Here is a 20,672-nt window from a genome sequence, read left to right as displayed (position 1 = left end):
AAAATGCGCCTTATAATCTGGTGCAACTTATAGTGCGGAAAATATGGGTATTTCAAATAAATTTAAAACATCAACTGTGTACCAGAACTGTTTATGATTATATTAGTTTTCAGAAAACAGAAGGCGTGGGCTTATAAAAAGCATCAAACAGCAATAACATAAACACCGTCATATTCACATATTCACACTTGATTGGGGCCCATATATACCAGGAACATCATTACAAGGTCTGTACAAAATCTTCCTCATAAAAATGATTTCAAACGCGAAGCATTGTTGTGATGCGTCAATAACTGTGACAATTCTTGGCACTTTCAGATTTTGTTCCTGGGTCAATGACATAAAAGGATTTTCTAAAATGCACTTTCATCAGCTCTCATTATTCAGCGGTAACACAGTACAGTAAATACATTTTTACACTCTTCTTCACCTTTAAGATAATAGAACTAAAAACCCAAATCTGACCTGAAATCAGGTATTTCAGTCAGTATTTTACTCAACTGCATGAAAGCGAACAGTTTTAAAGTAAACTGTAAACTGATGCAACCTCAAGCAATTGGTTTTAAACCTGTAAAACTCTTCTTCATTTCTTCTTGTGTTTGTATCAGCCCATACTTCACTGTCTGATGTGTCCTGGAAAGTTTGGACAGCTAACTGTACCAGCTTTTCTTTTTTTTTACACAGGTTCCAGTGTGGGGGTGTTGGTGGTGGGGTGTTTGTTTTCCTGCAGGGACTGTATCTGTTACAATTATTAAAACAGTTACACAATTTGTAAAACTGTTATATTCATATTAAGATATTAGATTAAGTTATTTTAGGTTTTTTTTCTTCCAGTCAAATTTGCTGTGGCCTTAATTTACTTAACATAACAAAAAGTACATTATAGAGTTTTTGTAAAAAATGACTGACAAAGTCAACGATTAATATCTCAGATACAGAAATTATATCTGTTTTATTTTTAAAAAATATTATAATTACTGCATTGATATTTAATTTGACACATTAAAATAACATTGAAAAGTTACTAAAGTTAAAATTAGTACATATACAACAGAGGTAAAGTATATATATGCCATCGTTTTATGCATTTAAACATTTCTTGGACAGGGGTCATACCATTGACCCTTCTGGGTGTCAAAAAAATGCCACCCAGTGTGCACCAAGAGACATTATAAATACTGGTGATGGCAAGCAGAGCTTTAAACCCAGGAAGGTAACAGCATCTGCAGGAAAGCAAACAACACAACACAACACAAACACACATCCACTGGAACCTGTATAAAACTGTAAAAGAATGAAGACATTTTTCTCAACAAGCATTCTATAAAAAGAAAATCAGTGTGCTAGAGTCATTGGCAAAAGAACAGGGCTTTTAATAAATCAATACAATTGAATCTGAGCATTTTTCACCACAGCTGAAGTCACAGTCTTACTATTTATTCAATAAACAATATGAAATACTAAAAAAAGTCAACCTTTATCCTTTAACCATAATCTGTAGGCAAGGACAAGTAAATAAAAAAAAATCATTATCAATTTATAAGGTTTAAAACATCAGAAAAAAAAATATATTTTGCTGAAACAAACAATAAACAAAAGATCTCATCTCTGCTCTTTTGAAAATACTGAACCTTTCATTAAGTGTGTCCTTCTGTTCCTGACCTGCTGACCACACTGAAGAAGTAGTCGTGCCAACAAAGCTTATTACATTATGGCATGCCCAAACACAGCCTGATATCTGGGGCAGGATCTGGAGCTTGCTTGCTGCTTTTTAGCAAGTCTAACTTATGTTTTCCCTTGTGTGCAACGGGTCGCTCACAGGGCCCCAGACTGGGAGTTTGCATCTGGCGGCTATATATATATATATATATATATATATATATATATATATATATATATATATATATATATATATATATATTTGTGGCAACAACTGGCTGCAATAAAGCTTTACCAGTAACTGGCAATGAGTCTTTCACATTTTGGTCTACTTCTCTCTACAGAATTGTTTTAATTCAGACACTTCGGAGAATTTTTAAACATAAACATCATGTAAAATATCATGCCACAGCATCTCCATCTACTAGGCCACTGCAAAATCTTTTTTTTTTTTTTTTAAGCCAATCTGAGGTGGACTTTCAGGTGGTTTGTGTGCTTTGGATCATTGTCCTGCAGCAGCACTCAAGTATGCCTGAGCTTGAGGTCACAAACAGATGGCCGGACATTCTCCTTCAAGATTGTCTGGTACACAGTAGAATTTCTGGTTCCATCTGTTACAGCAAGTTGTTCAGTCCCTGAAGCAGCAAAGCAGCCCCAGACCATCACACTACCACCACCATGTTTTACATTTAGTATGATGTTCTTTTTCTGAAATTATGTGTTAGTTTTATGCTAGATGTAACGGGACACACACTTTCCAAGAAGTTTTACTTTTGTGACGTCAGTCTAAAGAACATTTACCCAAAGTCCTGGGGATCATCATGATGTTTTTGGCAAATGTGAGATGGGCCGTTGTGTTCTTTTAGCAGTGGTATTTGCCTTGGAACTTGCCATGTATACCATTTTTGCCAAGTCTCTTTCTTATTATTAAATCATTAACATTGAACTTTACTGAGGCAAGTAAGACCTGCCGTTCTTTAAATGTTGTTCTGAGTTGTTCATGCTCAGACTGATGTTCCATGTACTGCCACCTGAATGTTACACCATAGAATGAGTAACTAGAACTTTTTTGTGACACTATGTGTGGTTAGCTAACTGCGGAATGGGAATGGTAATCAGCTTAAACAAACCTTTTGCTTCCCTATGCAAACATTTTGATTCCCTGCTCCCTGAATCAGGCCTCTAAAAAGCTAAGGGTCTGCACAAATAATGAGTCAAGACTGTTATGCTGTCACTGTGCTCTCTCGGACTCCGGCTGCTGATGGTAAGCAGCAGGATTTCCGGTTCATAGAGGCACAAATGCCCTGTTTAAAGCTTTATTTCGAAGTTTATTTTCTCGTATTCTGCTTTTGAAAGAGTAGACACAATCTCCCTCCAATGTACCTCTCATTATTCAACTTCTCCAAGGAAAATACCGTTTTCTAGGCCACCTTTAACAGGCGGATTATTGCAGTCAAAGATCAGCATCTTACATAATCTCTACAATCGGGGGCATGCAATTAGATGACGTGAACATAGATGAATAGCCTAAATAAGGAGAAATATAAGACAAACATTTTAAACAATGCGTAACCTTACCTCCAACTCTGTTTCACATCTGTTGATGTCATCTGTGGACTGATTCAGCTTCTCAAGCTCCCCCTGGTAAGCAGAAATAGAGAGTTTAGAGAACCAGACATATTAATACACTTTCTGTGGGCTACAGGGGTATAACACCGAGCAACTCTGAGCACAGTAGAACTGTGTTATTTGGAATGATGATGCTCCATCCAGTACTTTTGGGATGAGTTGGGGTGATGATCATTAAACATCCTGACCTCACTAACACTGTTTTTAATTAGATGCAATCAAATCTTGACAGCAATGCTCCAATATCTAATAGAAAAATCCTACCTAGACAGATACTCTTTTTTATACCGTTGATTTTGGAAGAAAGAATGAGTATGTGTCCTTAATACTAGTGTCCTTAATAATAGAGTATCTGCTTAAAAACTGTACATCACCTAAATACTTATAATGTAACAAATTAGGACCAACGGGGTATACGTTCATGTAATCCTTTTCATATGCACCACACTGTAAACCCTAATAAGTTAGGTCTACTTAAATCACTTGAGGTAATTCGTTGCCTCAAAGAAATTAAGTTTTCAAAACCCAGTTTTTTTATAAAGTAATTTATAATACTGTATGGAGCTGAACAAATGTTCATCTTTAAGTTCAACAGACAAACCATAAGTACGTCTGGATGCGGTGGACCTAAAACTTAACTTTTTAAGTTAAAGTACCTTTTGCACAACCACTCTATTATACTAGTTTAAGTTTTTTGTAATTAATTATTACATTAAATTGTTTTCGCTCAACATGTGCATATTGTAGTTGTTTTTATAGCCAAAAATTCTAATTAAAGGTTAAGTTAAGTTGAAATAATACAGGGTCTTAATGGGTTGCAGTAGATAAAACAACATTACATTAGTAGTCTGTTCTCTAAATCATCAATTCACATAAATTATCTATAGAGTAAACAGTATTGAGAGCACAGCCAACACAGTGTTTCTGCAGCTCAGAAAATGATGCTTGTTCTTACAGCCAACAACACAGAGACCAGATAGTTAATCACAATATATGATCTACAAGTTTATCTAAGAAAGCCCAGGGGAATTACTACACATTAATGTGTAGATTGTGCCAGATGCCAATGGAAAACCTTAATAAAGGCAACAGAATAAACTCATTTATTGTTATTATTTATTAATTATAAGTTGGTTCTACTCAAAGATCTCTGTTTGAATATGTATGTACCAGCAAATATGCTTAGCTAACTCAAAATAGTTGAGAAATATCCAATGTTTAGAAATATCAAATTTTATGTATTTTATGTATTAATTAATTTGAGTTTAAACATCTTATGAGTTTACAGTGCAGGGCCAAATAAATAAATTATACATAATGTGAATTTAATTCTTTACATTGTGACCATATTTTATGATAAATGTTCCAGTAGAAATGCTTTAAAACAAGATAATGAAATGGACATTGTAACAGGGACTTTTTTGAAAGTGTAGAAAAAGTTCTTTCTCCATTTAAGTGGTGATTTTAATAATTATTCATTAATCCTATGGACTTCAGTCCCTTTATTCCAGTGATCTTGCCTCTGCTAGAGTCCACCTGCACTGCAGTGTGTAGAGTATGTACCCTGATCCAATACATCTGACTCAGCACATCACTTCATTAACAAGTTATTTAATGATTAGAAAAGTGTGAGTGTGTTAGAGCTGAAGTGCGCTGTGCGGGAGGGATGCAGTCTGTGGAAGCAGCATTGGAAGGTTGTATTCTAGTGGTTTTTAAAACTTTTTAAACCATGTACCAACCATGATCACACGTACTTCCAAGTAGCCTCTATGAGTAATTTAGCAGGAGCACATTCCTGCTGAAAAATGCTGCTCAAGACCAGCTTTAGCCCGTAGCTGGTTTCAGACGGTCTACAATGGTTTTTGACAGACAAGGTGGTTGAAAGGTGGTCAGCCATTAACAATCCCAATACTGGCAAACCTGATTTTGGCCAGCATAGTGTGAGTTCACAAAATCACGAGAATGTGCTCGGTGTCCTATTGCTATTAGCATAGCCGCCATTTAGCTAATTTTCATGTTTTTGTTATTTCTGTGCTAAAAACTCATTCCTGTTACTTTCATTTCTGTTACTCAAAACATAAAAAGTAACAAGAATGAGTGCCATTAACAGGAGTGACTAGTCAACTATTTATTTTAAAAAAGCCTTTCTTGAGAGAAAATCAAAGAAATTAGTGGACTTGCTTTTAAACATGCTTTTTAAACGTCACACAAGTTTTGTAACCATTTTACGCTTAGAAACCTTGTAGAAAATTAAGTAAAGCTGCCTGAGATTGATCAGTACATGTTTTGAATATTTTTTTTTTGAATAGCTTTTTTTATCTTGTGGAGTTCCACAGGGTTCAATTGTGGGGCCTATGGGAATTTTTGAAATTTTAATAGCTACAGTAGTCAAAACTAATTTAGAATTGTGCAGTAAGGGCTTACATATACTGCAAATCAATGCACTGGCATGGATATTTTAGGTGAAATTCTATATTTTCCAAAATCATTTAATATCACAAGATTTTTATATATGTAGCTAATTTTCTGAAGTCAACCATATTTCCATACAACCATGCTCGCTCTATTCTTCTTGAAGGAAATACAAGGCCACTTCGGTGCAGCTGATGGTGTAGCTACTTACAACAATCATTACCTACAAACCCCCCAGAATAAATGAACCAAACAGCTGTCTGTCTGTCAGCACACGAAGCTTACTCAGCTTTAAGGACTGTTTCATACATTAACCAAACCCTGTCTGTTTAATAATCTAGATTCTCACCATTTTAAGCCATTAAATATTTACAGTAGGCTAGACTGGAACCCCTGTATTGGTCTGTAAAAGAGTTACTTGGTTTTAAACGCCTGATATGAAGGAATGGAGCAGGGGGGTGTTCTGTCGAGTTATGCTACCCATCGACAAGTGCTTGCTAAAGACACTGCGCATGCGCTGACCTACACTTTTTGATTATTTCTTGTGCTTTTATTATGATGAATCTGTTTTTTTGTGAATTTAACAACCTGGACTCACTGTCACTGCACAAAGGTGTGAATGGAAATAATAATAATATAATAATAATAGTAATAATAATAATAATAATAATAATAATAATAATAATTAATGCAAGAATTATTGTTTAAAAAACTACAAAAGCAGTTTTAATGATCTCTCATTGTCATAACTTTACCATGATACAGATATTTATGCTATCCACATATACTAACGCTACTTCTACTGGGAACATGTTCTAATATGGTGGCTCTTTTGTATGTATTTTTACAGTTAAATATACACTAGGGTAGCACGGTTTGACAAGGTAGCCCCGCTCGACAGAACACAGGTTAACCCACCTGAATCCTGGGATCCACTTCTTCCTCTTCGCCTGATTCACATTCTTCATCCGACCTGATCTCCTTGTCTGTGTTATCCATTCTCAACCTCAGTGTTTGTGGGAGTTTTTTTCTCGATGACTAGAACTGAAATATCTCCCCTATCTTAAATCTCCCCTCTAGCCTTATGTGTCTCCTGTGTCTGCAGAAACATAAAGCTGGGTAGTTAGATAAATAGTCTAGCAGCTCCACCAGTCTCTTTCAGTCGTGAGCTGGATAAATTATTTAGCGCATTCTGTGTCTAAAATGGATTAAATCGGTATAAAAATGTAGTAACGTGTGTCTCTTTCATTCAGCCTCCGTGATCAGACTCCGTGTGTTTCCTCAGACCGCAGCCGTCCAACTGCAACAATCACTGGCGTCAAGCCTTCTTTTACCACCCGTATTCAGACACGCCCCGCCTCCTGCGCTGCGATTGGTTAATCACGTGAGGCTGCAATGCTCTTATTGGACGTCTGTTTCAGAACCTGCCAATCGCTTTCACAACAGGCCGGGTTTGTCGGAATACAGGTATGAGAAAAAAAAACATATATGACTGCAGTTTAGCAAAACCCCGCCCCCTTTCCTGTCACACTAATCCTATCAAACACACTCCCGTTCAAAAGTTTAATTAATTTGATATTCAATTGAGAATCAAAATTGGAAAAATAAAAACAAATTTACTGTCAGTGTAACGCTTATTAATTAGATTTCCTGACCGTTTTAGGCTAAATGCTGAAATTTAAAATTTGATGTAAAAACTTATTTCATTTTTTTAATGTAGTGCAGTTTACAAGAAATACGTTTGCATCAATTTTTCCAATTTTATTTTTTTCATCTCTGCCCCTCACAAAGTAATTTATGGAAAAATGAAAAAATATATATATATTTTTTATTTTCTGATTTGTCAATTTTTGCATTTAGCAGTTTGGATTATACAATCAGATTTGTGTTACAACATTCAAAAAATGGAAAAATCTAAAAAATCAAGAAAAGATTCAATATTATTTTTTTCTTAAAATTCTGTTTGTGAAAGGCCGAAACGAAAAACTAGATAGTTGAAAATATTGGATAAAAACACATTTCTTCTTTCTTCTTCAGTTTTTACACCCATTTTTTTATTTTATTTACCTTGATACGGTCAGAAAAGTAAGCTGCTAAACATCACACTGACCAATTACCCAATTTGTTTCCTTTTATTTTTGCCATTTAAGCTCTTCAGGTCCAGTCAATAACCGGAAATGGTAAAAGATCAAGTGTAGACATTTTTGCAGGGAAATCTGCCAGAGAAAACAAATTGAACTAAAAAGTGAAAATAAATAATTGTAGTATTGGAAAAAAACATAACTAACTTGGAAAAAATGAGTTCATGTTATATGGGTATGTATATTCTGCACAGGGTATTAAAAATGTACAGTACTGTGAAAATGAAACTGCCCCTTTCTTTTATTTTGCATGTTTTTCATCATTAACTGTTTTGCATCTTTAAACAAAATATTAGAAAAGACAAGAAAATTATTGTTTCATTTACTGAAGGAAAAAAGTAATCCAGCATTTACTGGCACTGTGCGGATTAATTTATCTCTTAACTATAATTTAAATTGAGTTGAAAATTGAAATAATTAAACTAGACACCTCTCATAGCTTGATTACCACCAGCCCTGTTGAGTAAAATTTTTATTCAAATAGCACTTTTCTAGTGGTGAAGCTGCTAGACTAAAAGGTCTAGCTACAGTATAATACACCCCAGTTTCACCAGTTTTACAAATAAAGCTGTAGTCAGGAGTATACAATGTTGTCTCTCCTCAAGAAAAAAACAATTACTATATGAATTGACATGCAAAAGTTCCTGCACCCCTGTAGTATGAGTAGGAAAGTGACTAAAAAAATAAACTGAAGCAAAATTGACAAAATAAGGAAGATTTAGTAGACTGATGAGTGGTGGTGAACTATTTTACTATGCAGCAACATTTGCACAACTTTGACAATTCTAAGTCTTCCGCATCATCACCATAAAATCCACCATCAGAAGTTTAACTAGTGTGTTACATTTTAGAAGTTTAAATACAACTTTTTGGTCACAATAAGCAAAGGAAAGTATGTTTGGAAAAAAATAGTACAGAATACAGGGTCCAGTGAAAAGTACATCTTTCCAACTAATCAGTGAGAGGGTGGAAATTGATTGAATAGTTAAACACCAGAAAATTCTTGAGGCAAGCTGAAGATTCTGCCATGTCTTTCACAGTCCCCTGGTCTAAACAGCCTGTACAATTTTGTAAATAGTCTTCAAAAAGCAGTATGTTTTAGTCCACGTCCAAGCATCTCACCCTTCTGTCTTTTTAAAGGAAAATGTGGCATCATTTGCCTTTGTGAAATCACTACTGGCCCAAATGTTGATGATTTAGATGTTCCCTGGTTTAATAACAGAATGACTTTAGTGAGAGCATCTACGCCTTCAGGCTTTCATATACACCAGGTGTTCCAATGCACACAAACTGCTCTTTCTGTGATGGATCAAACCCTCTGATCTCAGAGAGTTCAAGGGATCGACTGCCTGCATCACAAAAGGTCCTGGCAGCAAGGCACGTGGATGGACATGTTTTTTACACATAGCAGCACCAGCACACGTGTTATAATCAGAATACTGTGTCTTTTGGCTCTCGAAACGTTCTCTTAAAATGAGAGTTCAGACTACACAGAAATCATATTTTCCTAGATTAATCACATTTTATTTTTCCAATCATGTATGGAACCACGCTGCAATAACAAGACATTTTCATGATGACATTTTTCTGTTTCAAAATTACATTTTGAATTTCTTACATTATTTTAATTACTGTGATATTTTACCTTGATGCGGTGGAAAGCTTAAGCTTTTCCTCAGCTACGTATGGAAACAATATGGGAAATATTAGGTGAAATTAATATTATTAATTGCTGAACATGTAGCAAATGTCTTCAGTCCCTTGAGAATAAAACAATATTTGAAGGTTGTGATGTCACTAATGTCAAAAGTTACTTTCCAAAAGGGGCAATTATCACAATTTTGACCTAACACCCTCTTATAGTACAACCTTTGCTACTTACTGCTTAACCGAATCCAGATCTGTGATCAGAGATCCCAACGATTCATAAATCCTTTAACAACCCCAGAGGAAGAAACTCACAGTTAACAGTGTGGTATGGATCAGAATAATGTTCCATTGCTACTAATATGGGAAAAGATGTCCCTTTCTGATGAAGGCATCATTTATTTGATCGGGTATAAGTAAAGGATTGCTTTTGAGGCAAATCTGTATCTCTTTGTATTGTGTATTTTTCTTAAGAATACATTTCTTTGGTCTTTTTATTTCTCTGGTACATTTTTCTGGTGTGTGTTCTCTGTGACTTTAATAGGGACTATCCAGCCAGAATTGTGTGGGGTCACTTAGTGGAGATTGTTAGGACCTAAATAAGAGTGATTACTGAGCTTAGGAATGATTCTGAACCAATGCAAGTCTCCATTATAATAGTCTTTATAATCTTTGCAACAATGAATCAATGCACCCTGTTTACATACTGCATCTTTTTAATGTGGGGTTGAGACACTGGATGGGGGCACTATAAGTGTGAGGTTAGTTGCTATGATGAAATTATAAATGTGTTTATTACATTTCTATTCAGACACACATTTAAACTCTATCAGTGATGCACCACAGACACTTCTGTCTCTCATTTGCTGTCCTTCATGTAAAATACTGTTATTAACCAAAACCAGGTTTTAGAATGCATTTTGCTAGAGTAAATAAACACTGTGAGCATAACAAGAAACAAAACATGTATTTAGTATAAAAATAATATCCAATGTGCTAAAAAATGACTTCTGCTTTTTCAATGGTGATGTGAACAGCTCTCTAAAAAATCTTGAGCTTTTGCTGCCCTCAAGTGTTAAATGAATAGATTCACATATACACCTCGGGCAGCATATACACTGGAGCTTACAGCATAAATCAAACTGTGCCACATATTTTGTGTGTCAAAAAATATGACTTGCACGGCTCGTAATGTGCAAATGGAATGTACTAATTCTCTTAATTAATAGGTGTGTTTTGGTCATAAGTGAAATAAACCAATCAAAGCATCAGTTGTCATTCTCTTTAAGAAGCAGGTGCATGTTGGGATCTTAACAGCATGGTGCTTTGTGGGTCTCAAAAGAGGCACCTCTTTTGCATGTTCACGCTGTGAAGGAACTCCAGCAGCTTAAGGGACCCATAGGTTTCAATTGCAAAACAGACAACTTTTAATCACGTTTTTTTCTAATATACTGTAATTCTACCTCCATTATTTGAATGCAACAGCTAGTGTAACCTCTGCATATAGAGACCAGAACAAATACACATCACATTAAGACTTCTAGTGTTCTAGAACCCTAGCCTGGACCGAGCTAATTTAATATTTTAAAATGAACTGGCAACATGTCATACATTATCTAAACTGCTTTTATAGGCTAGAAAATTTTGCATTACTTTTGTTCTGTTTAATTATTATGAACGTAAGACTAATATAACCAAATGACAAGTCCTCCAGACAGAGAAGATTTATGTTTTTAATGTTATATTGTTTACAAAGTTAAAATATTTTTGACGTTGGTATTTTATAACTTGTATTTTCACTCTGATTCATGTATGCCATGACATTTTCATTTTAGTTTCACTGATGGCTGTGTATGAACTTCACTGATATGTCTGTTGTTTTACTGTATAATGAACTGTTTACATGCAACATTTTTATTGATGAGTCAGTGGCTTTAACTGTTAATAAACTGGAAAAAAACTTTCTTTGTTTATTTTTTGAATGGTACAAAACTGTAATTTTTTGTAATTTTTAAGGTACAGTTGGTCTTGTCACTGTGGCAGTACCCTGTGGGTACAAATATATACCATTCAAAAACTTACTGTATTTGTACCTGTGACCATGTTGTGGGTAAGGTACAACTTTGGGACCTAGGGTACAAAATAGTCCCCCTCAGGTACAAAAAGTTCCTATAAGTAGAAATGGCAGTGGCGTGCAGTGAATATAGTGGGTACCCCTGGGTACTCCTTCTGCAAACCAGAAAGGAACCCCTTCTGCAGAAGATGGTACCATTTTTTCTGAGAATGTATAGCTTGTAGCATGAGTGTGTTTTAAATTAGAGGCGTGTAAATAAATGTATAGGTAAGGCACAAGGTTGGCTGTCTCTGATTAGTCATAGGCTCATGAATATTTATGAGCTATAAACCGAGGTATAGTCGACAAGACCTGAGAAGTGTTTTTGATCATAGTGACTTATGGGGAAAAAAGGAAAACGTTTATTAAAAACCAATCTTTCCGTCTACTCTAATAAAATTAACATTTTTTAAAAATATAACATACTTTTTGAACAAACGAATTTTAAAATTTGCAAAACATGAAAACCAGCAATACGGCTATGCAACGCACACTCATTAAACCGAAATAGACCATGAACAGTAACGCAATTTACAACTACTTACATATACTCTAAGATAATTAACAATGTTTTAAAGTATAAAATACTTTCTGAACAAACTTTATTTTTCTAAGCATATAGCCTAAGTGCAAAATCCTGACATGTTGTCATGGTTATAATCAGTCAGTGGCGCAGTTGCATTTCTCAAACCTTAAAACTAGGTATGGCCATACACACCAACTTATGGCATGTCTGTATCATCAATAATGATAGAACTACATATTGTGATCTCAGTAATTGTTGTATGAAGTCATAAAAAACTTTATTTTCTTTATTTGACAGATTTGACAGAGTATCAAATTTACAATTATACCGTAAAAAATATTAATAAAAACTTCATCAACATGTCCAAGAAAATAATTAACAAAAGCATTATTCACAGAATTGCCTTTGAAGCACCAAACAATCCGTCATTCGGTCTTGCGGAACTTACTCTGGAGAAACACTCGAGGAACACACAGTCCTTCTTTTTTGTTCACAGTTTCTCTCAGAACGTACTCGTTTACGAGGGTCTGAAACCCGGCCTGGTGAAACAGACTGGCGAGATGCTCTGAAAAACAGTAAAGGGGTTAATTACGTCAGAGTCAGCAGAGGACACAATCGTGCAGAAGTATAAACATGACAGTGACTAACCTCTGGAGAAGAAAAAGGAGCGAGTGCCGTCCTGTCTGACGTAGAAATTCTCTCCGAGCTTGCTCCCAGACTTAAACCTCAGCATGGCATGATCATAGAGACCATAGTCCCTGAACAACACAATACCACCTGGTTTTAATATCTGAAAGATCCAAACACAAGCATTATATACATTGTTAAATAATTATATAGTATGCAACAATCTCTGCACATCATATAGTCACTGAGAAAATGTAAATTTAATGCTACCTTTATGAGGAAAACAATAGCCACATGGAATTAATTTACATTTTAAACAACAGTTTAAGGCACATACTTGATGATTTAGGCAGCAAGCTAAATTTTCTATTTTTTCTACTAGTTAAGAATATTATTCTTTTGGCTCCAGATCAATACTAACTAGAATATTGAACCCAGTCAATCCACTGCATTATTGCTCTAATACTAATTGGGACATTCCACCGAATAGTTGCCATTTGCTTGTTGTAACTTTTCCAAATGAAATGTTTATTTATTTTTTTTTTAATCTTTTTTCAATTCTGAATCTAATAACTCAGGCAGCTTTACTTAATTTATTATAAGGTTTCTAAGCCAGGATGGTTACAAAACTTATGTGACATTTACAAAGCATGTTTAAAAGAAAGTCCAATAATTCCTTTGATTTTCTCTCAAAAAGTACTTATTTTAAAGAAATGGTTAACTGCATCTTCAAATAATTCATATTTATGACAAAAAAAATCATACCTGTTAATAGCACTGATTCCTGTTACTTTTTATGTTTTATGTATTGGGTAACAGGAATGAAAGTAACAGGAATGAGTTTTTAGCACAGAATTAGCAAAAACATGAAAAATAGCTTAATGGCCACTATGCTTATAGCACACTGAGCACATTTTAGTGATTTTCCCAAAATTTGTATTTTAAAAATAAACAAATAAGATCTGAGAATTAATTTAGGTAACAGTAATTGAATTTAGGAATTCAGGAATGAGTGTTGAGATTGACCTCCTCAGTCATAGTTACAATAGAAAAACTTATGAGGGAACTTAATTTTGGTCTTCCCATGATCTTCAGAAGAACCAGCTGATGTCACTTTCTGTTGTAGAATGTTCCAGATGTTTCAGATGGGGTAATGTGTTACAGTAACAGGAATGAGTAAAACCAAGGAACACAAATAAAACATGTACTTTAACTTAAATATTATGGATTTATTTACAAGAAAAAAACGTCTCTGAATTTAATAATTATATTTCATGATAAAGTTTATAGTTAGAGAGTGGGGACAGATAACAAATGCAATTTTTTCAGTTTTCTATGTAGTTTTTTGTTAATGTTTTTAATTATATATCTTACTGTTGAAATTAGGTCAATGTAAAAGACACTATGCTTAATAATAAAATGTATTTAAGGTTATTTGGTGTGCATATTTATACATGTAATTTTAAGGGGACAGAAATGACACCGATTTGGTGGAATGGCCAAATTATGTGATATGTAATTTTAAAATTTTGGATGAGGTTTCCAATTTCTATTAATCTTAGTGTATAATGAATAAACTATTTAAGTATTGGAAACATTTATTTGTTGATTATATAAATACAGGTTTGGTCAGCCTTTGTAAAAAATGCCTAAAACTTTTCTTTGCAATGAGACAACAATTTACATCTTTAAAAAGATAATATTTCTAGTCATTTTGGTGCATTCAACATGAAATGTTGGACACAATGTAAAAACTGCTAGAATTGTCAGAAAGTGATAATCAGGCAATAAAGTGCCCAAAAGCGACAATATTTAATTTTCGTTTCTATTGTTTATATTTAGTATTTCCTGTTTGAACAACAAAACAAAACAAAAAATGAGTTGTTGTGTTATATTTGGCCTAATGGCCAATTTGGCCTAATGCTCTTATGATGCTTATTTGTATTTTTGTTTGATATGACTTTTATTTATTTATATTCCTTCATTTTTTCATGCTGATCAATTCCCCACAATTAGCTGCTTGATAATTAACTTATTTAACATACTAAACTAGTTAAATAGGTACCATTAATGCTTTTGGAAACTCAGCCCTGACCTGAATCTAATTAAATGTACATTGCTGTTTACCTTATAAATGTTTTCCAGGGCTTTCTGCATTTTGTCAGGATGAATAGCTGACAGGACAAATATCAGTGTAGCCACATCCAGACTCTCTTCTGGGACAGTGGCTAGCAAATCATCTTTGGTCAGGTCACACTGGAATGCTAGACATCGTTCTGGGCAGTAAAGTGAATTTTGCTGCAAACAAATTAGAATAGAAATTACTGACAAAGCTTCTCTGTTGCATATGCACCAGCTCACTGTACATCACTTTTAAACTTAATCAGAGAGTATTATAAAAACTGACAACAGAAAACTATAGTGCAAAAAGTATTCGCACACTCATCCAAATAATTGAATTACTTCCATGGTCACAGATGTATAAAATCCAGGGACTAGTCATGCAGACTGCTTTTACAAAGATTAGTGAAAGAATACGTCGCTCTCAGGAGCTCAGTGAATTCCAGCGTGGTACCGTGATAGGATGCCACTTGTGCAACAAGTCCAATCGTGAAATTCCCTTACTAAATATTCCACAGTCAACTGTCAGTGATATTATAACTACAAAGTGGAAGCATCAGGGAATGGAAGCAATTCACATCTAGGGGTGTGCAATATCATTTCATTCACAATAATATCACAAACATTTGTTAATATCATGAACGATATTATACCCTGAAATATCGTCATATTACCTACCCCTAATTATGTTCTCCTTTCCCATTTTATATCTATAGGTAGAGACTATATCTGTCCAGCATCATTTATTTTATTTGCTTAATCCTGGATATATGGAAATATTTGAATTGTATTATTAGGATTATTAGTATCATGACATCCTGGATCATTGAATTCTGTTATAAATTGATAAAATGCTTGTATTTTAATGTCTGTATATGCAATCATAGAATTTAATTTTAATTTAGTTGCAGTAATGTATTCTCGAAATATTTATATTTTTTAATTTAGTGTTTTGTCATATCGCCAAAAGCATTATCACGAAAATACCATGAAATATCGTGATATTATTTTAGAGGCATATCGCCCACCCCTACTCACACTGTCAAACTAAAATAACAAAGCAGGGTCAGTGCAAACTAAGGCACATAGTGTGCAGAGAATGCCAACTCTCTGCAGAGTCAATCACTACAGACCTCCAAGCTTCATGTAGCCTTCAGATTAAGATTCAATAACAGAGGAGCATAGAGAGCTTCATGGAATGGGTTTCCATGGCTAAGCAGCTCCACCCAAGCATCACATCACAAAACGTAATGCAGGCAATGGATACATTTAGCAATATAGTGTTAACTTTAGAAAGTAGCACTTGTTTGTAATGTTTTGCACTTGTTACTGCTATACCCATTAACATTATTATTTTAAAGCTAATGTCTGTAAGTTTTGGGATTTAGGGCCCTCTCTGGTAAAAATGGGTAATTGCACCGAACATGCGGAAGAATCATTTTAAACTATGCGTGTGTGATACAATCTCCTTTCAGAGGGGATAAATCTGAGTGTCCCCTTCTGAAGTCTCCATTGCCCCACCAGCCGCTCACATTCAGTAAAACTGAGCCGGATCCTCTTTTAGAGGCTGTACGTGTGATGTAAGTACGTAAAGACGCATAACTTCTGCGAAAAGCGACCCCACACCACAGTTTTTAGAATGAATATATTAGGCTTAGCAGGGATGGTCATTCCAGCACACTGACACCAAAAACAATTATTATATTTTATATCTTCTCCACTTAAAAATGTTTCTCCTTTCAGTTTAAAAACTAAATATTACATACTGCCACTTTAAAGACTCAGTATCTGTGCAGAACAGCAAGAGAGAGAAACGTTAACTCTAGATGAAATATACATTAGTTAGCTAAAGCGAACAGTGACTAAAGAGCCAGGAAGGAGTAAAAGACCTTACCTTCACAAACTCCACAGCTCGAGGTGAGAAGTCACATGCATAGATGAAGATGTTAAGGTCCTCCTCTAACAGAGGAAAGATGCAGTTCCCCACTCCACATCCCGCCTCCAGCATTACCAGCTTCTGAGTCTCGAACTGAAACAGGATGAAAAAACTGGGTTATTATTTATATAGCAATATTTATTTGTTTATTTCTATCACTAATCTTTACACAGGATTTATTTTTGTTTCTGTTCAATGATTTAATGACAATCGTTGTTTTCCTATGGGATACTGGATGATTTTTGTGTGTGGGTAACAGGGGTGGGTGATATGGCCCTAAAATAATATCATGATATGTCATGGTATATTCACAATAACGATATTCTTGGCGATATGACAAAACATTAAATAAAAAAATACAAGAAAGTTATCAGATTTGTAACAGAAGTCAATGATCCAGAATGACATGCTAAAAACAGCAAAAAAGTAGTACCCTGATGTGATTTAGGGGTGGGGGAAATGGAAATGGGGGGCAAGATATTTCAGGGTATAATATCATTTCCAGTATTCCAATTTTTTTTGGCGATATTATTGCAAACATCAAGATTCTCAACATCAGGCAACTGCATTCTAAAACACACAGCAACATTTTGCACAACCAGAGTCCTGATTGAACCCAACTGAGAATCTGTGGGAGGAGCAAAGATCAGCATGAAGGCAAGAAGACCTTCATGCATACAGGTGGTGAGCAATAACAGGAAGTGACTGATTGCTGAATTAACCAATAAAGGCTTTTCTATTAATTATTGAGAAGGGCATGCCACTTTCTGTACAAATTTAAATAAAAGTTAAGAAATATATACATTTTTCCACAATGATCTTCAAAAAGATCTAAAAATACTGGTTGTCAAGTCAAACTTTGTCAGGGTTAGTTTTAGACTTCACTGTACACTATGGGTGTGCCATATTGTATCGTAAGATATAAAAAACAAAAAACATTTTTAAATATCTTAAATGATATTATACCCTGATATATTGTGCCATATCACCCACCCCTAATTATCAAATCAGGGTACTCCTTTTTTTTGCTGTTTTTAGCAAAATAAAAATTCAATCTGATCTCATTTTCTCATTCTCATCTGTCCAGTATCATTCATCTTACTTCAGTCCTGTATATATATATATATATATATATATATATATATATATATATATATATATATATATATATATATATATATAGATATATTTGAAGTAAATGATTAGTATCATGACATTCTGGATTATTGACTTCTGTTACAAATCTGATAAAATTATTCTATTATTAAAATTATTTTATTTCTTAATATCTCAGTTAGGAATGTGCCATATCACACTGAATGCAATAATACAACTTAAGTTTAATTTTGTTGCAGCAGTGTATTCTTGAAATATATTTTTAAATTCAGTGTTTTCTCATATCGCCAAGAGTATCATTATCTCAAAAATACCATTAAATTTTGTGATACTTTTAAAGGGCCAGATCACCCACCCCTACTGCACATCATGTCATCTTGGATCTTTGACGTCTGTAAAAAACTGGTGAAAATTTCTGCTTTTTTTACTTGCTTTTTTTGTAAATTAATTCACATGAAGAAACTGAATATTACGTAAAAGCTCCAGTCTAAGAATAATCTTATTAATTAATAATCTTATTCCCAGGCCTTATAAAGCAGTGGCCATACATTATTTTTTTTACATGATGTCACATTAGGGTTCTGTAAAACACAGAAATTTTCACCAGTTTTTTACAGACGTCAAAGATCCAAGATGACATGATGTAAGAAAATGGAGATTTAATTGGTTTATTTTTATTTTTTATCTTGGAATGAATTATGGTGATATTTTGGAGTCTTTTGCAGTGAGACATGGAATAATTCTAAAAATAAAAGACACTTAATTCTCATACTAAAAGCTGATTGGCTCAGACGCAGACAGTATGCAGACCCGTTTACCTTCCTTACACAGTTATATTGTACACAACCCTTGAGAACATCTCACTTTGTTAGCTGTGAAACAAAAGCACCCTGTTGCTACGATTTAATTAACTCGTTCCTACGCCTTAATAAGTTGTGGCCACACCTTAATTATCTCATTCCCACACCTTAATAGTCTCGTTCCCACACCTTAATTATCTTGTTCCCACACATTATGTTCTTTTCCCATGCCTTTTATTTTTTAGTTAACATACCTTAATTATCTTGTTCCCATGCATTAGGTTCTTGTTTCTATGCCTTAATACGTCTTAGCCACACCTTAATTATCTAATTCCCACGCCTTAACTGTCTCATTCCCACGCCTTAATTGCCTCATTCCCACACCTTAATTATCTCGTTCCCACACATTGTTTTTTTCCCCATGCCTTAATTATCTTGTTCTCATGCCTTAATACGTCTTGGCCACACATTCATTATCTAATTCCCACGCCTTAACTGTCTCATGCCCACGCCTTATTTCATTTTCACACATTAAGTTCTTGTTCTCACGCATCAATAATCATGGCCACACATTATTATTTTTTTAAACATGATTTCACCTTAGAGGATCCGTAGTATTTATCATATTGCAATAATATATATTGTACGGTAATAGAAATATCGCAATATTAGCTACTTTTCCCATACCGCGCAGCCCCCTTTAACACTGTTAACACTATTTTCTCATAGATAAAAGCAGGAATATTGCCTCACCTCTCTGCAGGCCTTCAGCTCCTGAAACTCTCGGGTGGTCCAGTGTCTGTCCTTAAAGAAGTTCGTGCTGTTCCTTTTGTAAAATAAATCCCAGTTCTTCTGAGCGTCCAGCTCCAACTTCTGCTGTTTAAAGTCCGAAACTAAAACCGGGTCATTTTCCAGCCTCTCCCTCTCCTCCTCCGACAGAGTCCGAGCACTGTCGCACGCACTCTGATTAAACACAGCCGGAGAGGAGGAGGAGGAGGACTCCGCCGCCGGGTCACACTCACCGTTCACCACCGCCATAATAATATTAATAATATTAATAACAGCAGGAGGAGAACTCAGCTCAGCTCAGCTGTACGGAGTCTGTAAATAATGTGAACATCCAGCGCCTTCACAGCCCAAACACACACAGCGTCAGTATTACAGATACTGAAGGATAACTGGAGAAGCTCTGCGACACTGAACATGTACTGTATTTAACATTCACTGAACAGAAACCCAGTTCACACACATTAAATAAAGTATTAAACTCAGACTGTTAACATGCTCTGCCTCAGTCTCTCTTCCTCTGCAGTTCTCCCACTGTCAGCTTCAGACACTCAAACAGCGCAGAGAGACACCAAGCGGAGCACCAGGGGTAACACACTTACAGCCTTTACACTGCAGAATTTTAATAGAGCAGAAAGAAAGAAAGAATTATATATATATATATATATATATATATATATATATATATATATATATATATATATATATATATATATATATATATATATATATATATATATATATATATAATTGAATTTGTTTATAATAATAATAATATTAAACGAACTTCAGTGTAAGTCCAATGTAAATCTAAAGTGTTTTTGTCATAATCTAATTTCTTATGGACTTGACTGTAAATAGAAGGGCTTATCTGGCTATAACCAACATACAACAGCAATAAAATATATATTAATAAATACGTTTATTAAAACCTTACATCTAGTGACTTTAGGAAATGCTTTGAAGCTGTTTGGTCACATCAGCACACTGCCCATTCAAATAGCCAATAGAGTGTGAAATGTAATCACACTGGCTATGACAATTCACTAATGACATACTTTAATATAAACTGGAACCAAGATGTTATAAAGTCTCCCTGACTGCGACTGGACCAAGTAATAATGTATTATTTTGAATACGAACTGAGACATATCTTTTA

The 20,672-nt window shown here is 34.6% G+C and overlaps 2 protein-coding genes across 3 annotated transcripts in view; both read right to left on the bottom strand.

Annotated features, from left to right (window-relative positions):
- The window catches only part of sh3bp5b (SH3-domain binding protein 5b (BTK-associated)), a 42,432-nt gene extending 35,423 nt beyond the window's left edge, over positions 1 to 7,009 (bottom strand). The window contains exons 1-2 of the mRNA XM_022673880.2: positions 6,619 to 7,009; positions 3,238 to 3,300 (exon numbers count right to left, since the gene is read on the bottom strand). Coding sequence (XP_022529601.2) covers positions 3,238 to 3,300; positions 6,619 to 6,699 — 144 coding nt within the window. The 5' untranslated portion in view covers positions 6,700 to 7,009. The remainder of the gene's footprint in view (positions 1 to 3,237; positions 3,301 to 6,618) is intronic.
- A 5,390-nt stretch (positions 7,010 to 12,399) lies between these two features.
- On the bottom strand, positions 12,400 to 20,064 carry mettl6 (methyltransferase 6, methylcytidine). Of its 2 annotated transcripts, none has more exons than XM_007240969.4 (5): positions 19,481 to 20,063; positions 16,770 to 16,904; positions 14,882 to 15,052; positions 12,776 to 12,917; positions 12,400 to 12,692 (listed from the first exon to the last, which is right to left on the bottom strand). In XM_007240969.4, exons 1-5 carry the CDS (start codon positions 19,763 to 19,765, stop codon positions 12,553 to 12,555), a joined length of 873 nt encoding a protein of 290 aa, XP_007241031.3. In that variant the 5' UTR covers positions 19,766 to 20,063; the 3' UTR covers positions 12,400 to 12,552. The 2 variants fall into 2 exon arrangements, 1 of the variants encoding a protein (XP_007241031.3); XR_007439614.1 differs by having other exon boundaries at positions 12,555 to 12,692; positions 12,776 to 12,885; positions 19,481 to 20,064.
- Between the last annotated feature and the right edge of the window lie 608 nt (positions 20,065 to 20,672).

Source organism: Astyanax mexicanus, chromosome 6 (genome assembly GCF_023375975.1).
Source record: "Astyanax mexicanus isolate ESR-SI-001 chromosome 6, AstMex3_surface, whole genome shotgun sequence".
NCBI lineage: Eukaryota > Metazoa > Chordata > Actinopteri > Characiformes > Acestrorhamphidae > Astyanax > Astyanax mexicanus.
Note: the sequence above shows the minus strand (reverse complement) of the source record. Positions and strands in the feature narration are given on the sequence as shown.